Consider the following 9,375-nt stretch of genomic DNA (forward strand, 5'->3'; position numbering starts at 1 on the left):
TTGGTTTTTGACTTCGTGGTCTTCGTAACTCAAAACGGCCAAAAATGTCACATAGAATCTAGAACTTTGCAATTCTTAGGTAGCGATATATAGACAGCGAACGATCTGGTCAGTTTGTTAGTGTTTCAGCATTCATTCTGCTGTTTGCACTCTATGCACGGCACTTGTAACACAATAAGGTCATATAAGTGCCGAAGATTAGAGGTGTTACAAGAGAGTAACAAAAATACAAAAAAAGGAGGTGAGATAAGGACGACAGATAGGAAAGAAGGAGCAAACTACATCAGAGCACCTGAAGCAGCAGAAGAAGACAGAGACGGCACGTACATGAGTAATTGTGCAACAAGATTTGAAGCAGGAAAATGCTTATTTTAAATTTTGAAAACAAACCTTCAAAAATCAAAACACTGTTTCAGTCAATTTTATGTATACTATAAATTCAGGATATGAGCTTGCCATTAAAACCAAAAACTCACAAATATGATCAGAAAAAGTCTTAAAAGCTCAATGTTTTCAAAGCATATTCTGGCTGCCTCACCTTCCGAGAATGATTCATATGCAATCTTACCCTCTTCCCCGATGGCAGCTTTCTTGACCCGCTCGTAGATGGCAGCCTCATCGATGTCCACGCTGTCGTCCGCCGCTAGCTCATGCACCGCGTCCCAGTTGAACTCTCCACTGTCCCTGGTGGGTGCGGAGGTCAAGCTTTGGTTGTTGTTGGCGTTTCTTAGCTCTCTCTTCCTCCGCCACGCTTCAAGGTCATCAAACCCGTCGTCATCGTCAAAGTGAAGTTTCTCATTCACCCACTGGGTCAGGAGCTCTTGAGCTGCGCTCACACAGATACAGATACACACAAATAGATGAACACAGTAGCAAAGAGCAAGAAATTGAGTGAAAAGAAGCACAATGACACAATAATCCACAACTAGAGCTGAGAAAAAGCAAGGCAGACAGACAGAAAGAAAAGAGTGACAGTGAAGAAGTCAACCTACCAGTGACACCCTCAAAGCAATCACACAGAGCTGAGAGGAAAGACAGTAATTTTAAACGAAAGCTAGATCAGCAGATTTTCTATTTTAGTAAAGAAATTTTAGACTCAGAGCACACACACACACACACACACACACACACATATACACACACACACACACACACACACACATATACACACACACACACAGACACACATACACAGATGCCTACATGCATACATGACAAACATACATGATGATACAGTACACAAGAGAAGAAAGAATATCTGATAAAAGTATATTTTTGTAGTTTCAATTACTATTCTCTTCATTGAATTAAAGTAACTTAACTACAGACACAGAAACACACACATGTATAAATATATATACATAAAGATGAATATACAAAGACACAAACTTCAAAAATCATATACAGCTCAATTACAACAGACAGACAAACAGCTGAGGGAAAGAAAGGAAGCAAGACCTGCCAAAAGCTTCTTACAACAACCCAGTAGACCGAGAGATCAATCCGCTGACTGATACTTTACTGCCATTGTTTTTAAAAGTGCAGAATTTTATGCAGTTTTTACAATTTTACAGGAGAGCCAACAAAAAACCCCAAAAAACCAACTGAATGTTGTTACTTAGAAAACAGACTCTTTGCAAACATACCAAGTCAATATTTTAAAGTACAGTCGAACCTGTGTAAGACGGCCACCCATTGTCAAGGAGAACAGTGGCCGTATAAGACAGGTGGCCGTCTTAGGCAGGACTGATCAAGATGAAGAAAACAAACCATTTTTTTCTGAGAAAACAAACCCTTCCTTTCTGAGGTCCCAACAGAAGGTAGCCGCATTGTTTTTGTTGTTATTTTTGTTGTTGTTGTTGTTTTCGCTGGGTTTTTTTTTCTTTTGTTGCTGCTTTTGTGCAAGGGTGACAATAAAACAAAATGTTTCAGACAAGGAAGCCCGAGTGCCCTGGTAAAACAAACACACGAGTCGCCACCACTTGAGAACGAGCGACACTTCTGTCACAAGTTCATGCTGACGTCCATTGTTACTTTGTTACAGACTGGGTAAACAGTAACCACTCATCTCACTTACGATTTGTGCATGAGTTCTGGGCGGGGCTTATGGGTTATGAGGGATCACACGCTTCCCTCACCTGCAGCTGAAAGTTAATTTTGTCACCTATTGGTCAACAGCGGGAGGGGCCTACGCGACATGATCGGTTGGAGGGACTACCTAACAACAACGACAGGTGATTGAATTATGACGGCTTGCCCACAACGCCAGGGGCCAATGCATGATTTATGACAAAGCGTAATTGAGTCACTAAGGTGGCTGTCTAAGACAGGTGTTATTGATTAGTGTGATAGGGGTTGCGTGTTGAAATATGGTGGCCGCGGCCGCGTTGGACAGGTGCCCGTTTTACACAGTTAAATTATATAGAAAAAACGCAAGGGGTGAAAAGGAAAGTGTCCGTTTGTACAGGTGGCCGTCAGGGCAGGTTCGACTGTATATAATTTTGATAATAAATTCATTACTTTTAAAGCAAATGTTTTCTTGGTGACAATATTCAGTTTTTTGGCACTCCTGTAAAATTGTTTTAAAAATGCAAATACTGTACTCTAAAGAATGACGTCAGATTAGCATTTTGGTAAAGAATGACGTCAGATTAGCATTCTGCTACTTTTTTCATTATAAATGTTATTAATTCATTATTTGCCGATGTAAAAAATGCAAAGTTCAGCATAGTGTATGCAATTTTTTAGTTTTGTGTCATGACACATTTGTCTCAACGTTGATTAATTTTTGGGCACGCGGAATTATTCGCATAATCTTAAAACCTGTTCATTTGCCTTGCTTTTGATGAAAAAAACCCCATCCATCTTGAATAACAGTGGCAATATTTGCGACTGAAGGATGTAGGGGTTGCTTCTTGACAGAGGTAAAAGTATTTTTCAGATGACCTCCAAAGAATGGTGATTTCCAAAGCTGTAGAGTCTTGGAAACGGCAAATTTATATTTTTGAGCCTTTGACCAAAATTTATCTATAAAATCCTTACAGGAATGTGATTTTGAGTGGATATATAAAGTGTTGAGCCCGAATTTTTAAAAAATCAATAGAAATTGTCGAACGGGAAGAAAAATGTTAATTTCTTCGCTTGTATTATTTTGGCGAGCACCTGACTTGACCACGATGCCTCACATACGATGAAAAACTACCAATAAAGGTCTGCCGTTTGCTGACAAAACGCCCTTTTAAAAATTCAAAGTCTCGAGAAAAATGGCATTTTGTCAGCGTAACCATTAAAGAATAAATGTTCTTCCGAAATTTGCATTTCAAAAAATTAAAAAACTAGTCAAAGGTTCACTTTGATTTCTTCACACAAGTAGGGTAACTGATCAGGCTATTGATAAAGGAAATTTAAAAAATTTGGAATCAAAACTATTTTAAAAAAGGCGTTTCATCATCCGAATGAAGAGGTGTCAATACCTTCAGAACAGGCATGCTCATGGTCTCTCACATGACCGGCTGTGAGGCGAACTGCTGCTTTACCCCTCTCCTTGCCCGACGGAGCCAGCCCGAACGCTACATCCGTCGCCTTGTCAGATGCTTCTGTCACTTTCTGTGAAGGCAATTTATGTTGTGATGGTGAGAGTATGTGTGTGTGTGTGTGTGGGAGGGGGGGGAAGGGGGGGGTATTGTGTCCAAAAAGTCTTAATCCCATAATAATCAGCCAAAACAAAGAGACATGTCACTGACTTCGTAAACATTTAGTAATTGTGTAGAAAACAAGCCATCTATTAATTATTGTTTTATCCTTGGTAAGTGTTTTTACAGCGCTCGCAACTGCATAAGGTCATATGAGCGCGCGGGACACACCTAATATTTTCAGTTGGTAGGAAATTTTAAATTTTGCCCGGGTGGCGGCCGAGGCCTACTCTTATCGATTTTTAGACCACCAAGGGATCTTTAACGTGCGCAACTTGCACATGGGCCCTCCGAGATTTTTTGCTCTTGTCCGAGAAGGCTAGGTGTAGATCTTTCCTACCAGAAGATCAGGGGTGTGGCAGAAAGACAGCAGTAAAGAGTAGCCAAGGGGTAGCAGTAGAAAGGCTGCAGAAAGAGTCAGGAGCCCAGAGGAGGGGGCAAAGGAGGCGAGGGGGTGGGGGCAGAAAGTGGAAATGAAAGCAGACAACAGAACATAACTAGAGAGCAGGAAAAGAGGTGAAAGGAGACAATTTTAGAGAAGAAAATTTTTCGGTCGCTACCCGGATTCGAACCCGGGACCTTTGAATGAGGGGCCAACACCTTAACCTCTAGGCCACGAGAGCCCCCTTGTTTTATCCTTTCATTAAAAGAACAAGGCAGGACAAAAAAAATAAGCTCCTTTTAGAGGTCGATCCTTCCAATTATTTCTTTTACCATATATCTATTATCTAATCAGAGATAACCTTTTATACGGTTTTACTACTTAGGAAATCTATACTATGATGAACTTCAGTCATATATTGACTCACAAAAACATAAATTATTAACTTCATATCTGTGTAAAGCTGCTCTCGGTGGATCGCAGTCAGAACCACTTTGCTGGTGATTAGCTGTTAGCAGGTCATCAAATTCCTTTATCATAACGGAGACATTATAATTAACTTTTGGCAATTGCCAAAAATAGATCTCACTTCGCGGGTATTCTTTCATTAAGTGAAGAATTATCAAAATAGGTTAATTTGTTTTTGATACAATGACCAGTTTAGTGATATGTACATGTCTCTCTCAGGCTTTGTACTAAAAGAAGGCTCTAGCACAGAGGGAAAACCTCCTTCAGAGACAAACAGATAAGGTAACAGAGTCCATTGAAAGGGAAAGAGATGTGCATTACAGATATCAATATAAACTTTACCGCATTAAAAAAATGTGTACTTACGGTCCGCCTAAGATCCCACCGCTTCTGGTACCAGTTCGCATAAGATCCCGCAGTTTTGTAAAGACAGAATTTTTACTATATAAGAGTCACCTCTAAGATCCCACACTGAAGGAGCTATATTCAGCTAAGATCCCGCTTTTCACGTCATATTTTTTCAATATTTTTCTTTATTTACGAAAAAAAAAAGAATAAGAAACCTGGGCGCGCTCAGCAGATCAACCAAGTAGCGAAAATGTGCGATCATTGTATGGTCCGTCGCGTCACTGATCATTCACTCTAGTGAATGCGATCACACCTCTGTTGTAAATCTCGATTAGCGATTACGATGTTTACCCCAGACGGGATCGCACCAAGGTGTGAACTCGTCGATGCCTTGCTTTCCCCGATTGCCTGAGCCGTCCGCCTGATCGTACATCACACACTAGGAGGGGAGGGCCTACAAGCAAGTGTCAGACTGCATTCTATCAAACTGTTAACTCGGGGACGCTTCCGTTTTCCCGACCATTGCTCTCATCTTTCAGTTTTGCGCTCCAACTTTGTCTGATCGCCTCTGCGTAATGGGGTCATCTGTTGGCAGTGAACCTGCCTTTCACTTTTTAAAAAATTTGGTCGGTGTGGTCACAACACAACGATTTATGATGTATCATGACATGGGCGGGGAACTCCATTACAGATGGAAGGCAATAAATTTTGGGTGGGGGGGCATTGCTTGAAGCCAACTGGTTCCCACCTGACACAGTATTTTTTTAAAAGCCTCCCCCCCCCACCAAACAAAAGAAAGGGGAAAAACTGACTTCTGAAAAGCACTTTTAGTGCCCAGGAGTCACGTCAGTTCATTTTAAAGTAAGGGAAGATCATTGTACAGATTATGGGCCTGACCATGAGTTACTGTGGATTCTTCCCCCTGGCCATTCGGTTAAGATCCCAGTTCGCCTAAGATCCCGTATTTTCCTTGCTCCCGAGCAGTGGGATCTTAGGCGGAAACTACTGTATGGAATAGCAAGAGTTTTTATATAAAACGTAAAGTTTACGACCAGGCCTATTTCTCCAGTCACTATAGGTGCAAAAATTTCACTTGCCTTTATCCAGTCTTGGATGTCATTTTGGGTCGTTACTTTCTGCAAGAAAAGAGAAAATTATTATACCTTTTGATTACTGCGTTCTTGGCAAACCCACTAATCAAACAAAAGCTTGAGAAAGACAAAATCAGTAAAATCATTCCAAAATCTAGCCTATATATATTACTTATAAAAGAGCCTTTGCCAATAGGTAGGGGTTTCTTCATATACCTTAAAAAATCCTTTCCTATTCCAATAAAAATGGTGCGACAGCTTTGAAATTTGTATATATATGTTTTGTGCTTAATATGATGTTTCAGCTATGGGAGCAGAGAAAATGCATCATTCAACCACATGCAGGAATTTAAATACTAGACCTTTGGAGTTATATACAGAGATACATACTCTAAGAGCAACACACATCTATGCTCATTCTGACAAAAGCCTTATGCTAGATGGTATTTTTTGTTATCAAAAGTACAGTCGTTGGTGTAGAGCATAAACAAGACAGGGAGATTACACAGCCTTGGGGCGTACCGGTGTTCGTGAATATTAGGTAGGATTTTACACCATTTAATTTTACATATTGAGGTCGATTGGTTAAGAACTCAAGAATCCAAGCTATAATGTTCTTGTTTATGTTCATGTTAATTAATTTTGAAACCATTATGTGTGGTTGGATTGTGTTGAACGCGGATGAAAAATCAGCAAAAAGTATCCTGCAGTAATTTCTTGGTGTGTCTATGTGTTTGTAGATGTTATCTAAGAACACGAGAATGGCATCCTCCACGCCCCTCTCAGCACGACAGGCAAATTGCATGTTATCCTGTATGTCTTCTGTTAATTTCCTCAGTTCTTTCAAAACCAGTTTTTCTAAACATTTCATGAGGACTGACGTTAAAGCCACAGGTCTTAGGTCGTTCAAATTTTGTATTGAAGAGAGATCTGTAAAAGCCTCGTCGCCACTGAGCAGCACCAGAAGTAGCCCTTTAATAATAAGGATTGAATAAAACGTGAATAAAGCGGTATTTTTTCATCATTTGTATGCATAGGGAGTCAAATTGAATCAGTCTAGCCGTACTTAGATCTAGGTTTGGCCCTATCGACTCAAGCCTGTTAAGTACTCAGGTCTCATTTGATCTAATAATAATAAAATAATAATAATAGATAGCATTTTTATAGCGCATATCCCCGCTCAACAGCAGGCTCTATGCGCTTTACACTATATTATTACCCCAGCAGACCATAGAACACTCCGAAACATTCTCAGCTTCCCGGGAAGCATACAGTGCAAGCAGCCGATTAAGCGCTCAAACACTAACAAACTGACAAGATCTTTCGCTGTCTATAGCCGGGTACCCATTCCCACCTGGGTGAAGTGAGGGAAATTCGTGTAAAGTGCCTTTCCCAAGGACACAACGTCGGGTCCCTGACAGGATTCGAACCCACGACCTTACGGTTGCGAGTCCGAGAGCCTAACCACTAGGCTACCGACGCCATCTAGATCTAGTAATTATTCAGGTTCAAATACATGCAAGTCAGTAAGGCACCTTTTAGTTTTGTCTGAAATACAAATAGTTTACGCATTGCTAACTAAAAATTTCATTTACAATTAATCCATCAATATTAAGTACGACTAGCCTGACAGTCTAGCCATCCTTAAGTACGGCTAGACTTCTTGTCTAGCCGTACTTAAGTACGGGTAGACAGCCAGGCTAGCCATACTTAAGTACGGCTAGACTGCCAGTCTAGCCGTACTTATCTTAGGCCCTATTAACATTAGAAAACAAGAGGTTGAAAATACATGCACTGTCATTAAGGCACCTGGTTTCGTCTCAAATACAAATACTTTAGGTACTGCACACAAAAAAATTATATTTACAATTCAGTAGGCCTATTTTTTTTAAAAAGTCAGTGGTCACTGGTTACAGAATTCGTAATTATTTCTACAAAACTAATCCTCTTCCATCCCCTCTATACTTGAAACTTAAATGCAGCATTATAAAGGCCAGTGTACTATAACCAGTGGCGGCTCGTGTGGCTAAAAAGTGGACGTGCACAATTTTATTAAGCTATCGCATGCAGAAGATAGTCAAGGGCATAGTAAACGAGATGGTGTATAGGATCTTTGAGTCGGTGAGGGAGGACCTCGTGCTTTTATTTTCATTCTTTTTACTTGTCGCTTTAATTTCTAGTACTAAATTTGTTTGTCAGCAAAACATCAATTTCATTCTTCCTGTATTGATTGGAACTGAACACTCAAACTCAAGTACATGGTATGTAATAACTTTCACCACTCAACTACAAAACCCATTCAAAGGCACATTTAATTAACTCGTAGAACGGTCACGTTGACCTCCCTCAGGTTCACGGTCACAGAGTCACTTAAAATAGTGGCAAGACAGACAATGTAATGTGTGAGATTCCAACGCATCGGGGCCCCATCGCTGAGGAAAGGATCACCACCTAGAGAAAAACAGGTTTGACTAAGCCGTGCTGTAGGCGCAGGCAGACAGAAGGTTAGTGTTAAACATTGGTTTGAGTTCAAGTAACAACAAATATAACATGAATATATGAGTTTAGCAAGTGTGTCTCGAACCAGCCGGGTTCTGTTACTGGGTAGATTCTACAGAGTCGACTGTTTATTCCAAGTCGAAGAAACACCAGACACTTCCGTTGGTAGAATAGAATCTAGAGTAGTCAATTATCGAACTCAATTAAAGCTGGACAAATTCTTACATGGGAGCGAGACTGGACTTTCGGTTTATTTTGTCGCTGCCAACGATAAAGCCCACTTTTATGAGCATCATCCATTTCAGACGCTCTATTCGAAGTGTACGTTGAGAGCAATGAATCGAGAATATTGGGAATTTAAGGTTTATCGATTGGTCCCGACTGCAACGACGCTCTGGACTGTTTAAAACTCTGATCTTCACAACAGATTCTACAGAACAAATATTATTTGGGGCTACTAGTAGTTGTATTCTAAGTATGAATACAATGTAAGTGTTTAGTATCTTTTTTAATAAGTAAATTTCTTTTACCTTTCTATACAGCGCTTGTTAATTTTAGAAATCATTAGTACATTAACCTGAGTTGTCTTTAATTTTCTGTAGGCCAACACAATTTCTATGAACAGAAGTACATTGTATTGATAATACTAATAAAGACATGAAAAAAAGGGCAAAGGCGTCTATTCCTCTTAAGTTTCGGTGTCAAAGCTCACGTACCACTTATAAATGCTGGAGACTCTTTTTATTTTTTAACCAGCCTAGGCCTAAGGCAGAGAAAATAGTTAATCGGGGTCTCACTGTCAGAATGAAGGACTGACTGTGTCAAATTGGAAGACATTGTATGAGAACTTCTCTCTCTCTCTCTCTCTCTCTCTCTCTCTCTCTCTCTCTCTCTC

At 40.2% G+C, this 9,375-nt stretch overlaps 1 protein-coding gene across 1 annotated transcript in view; it reads right to left on the minus strand.

Moving 5' to 3' along the window:
- Window positions 1-8,942, minus strand: part of LOC101851794 (coiled-coil domain-containing protein 191) — a gene marked incomplete in the record, with an annotated part of 39,033 nt that extends 30,091 nt beyond the window's left edge. The window contains 4 exon segments of the mRNA XM_035968940.1: window positions 569-826; window positions 3,474-3,606; window positions 5,988-6,026; window positions 8,706-8,942. Coding sequence (XP_035824833.1) covers window positions 569-826; window positions 3,474-3,606; window positions 5,988-6,026; window positions 8,706-8,780 — 505 coding nt within the window.
- Between the last annotated feature and the right edge of the window lie 433 nt (window positions 8,943-9,375).

This window comes from Aplysia californica, unplaced genomic scaffold (assembly GCF_000002075.1).
Source record: "Aplysia californica isolate F4 #8 unplaced genomic scaffold, AplCal3.0 scaffold00098, whole genome shotgun sequence".
NCBI lineage: Eukaryota > Metazoa > Mollusca > Gastropoda > Aplysiida > Aplysiidae > Aplysia > Aplysia californica.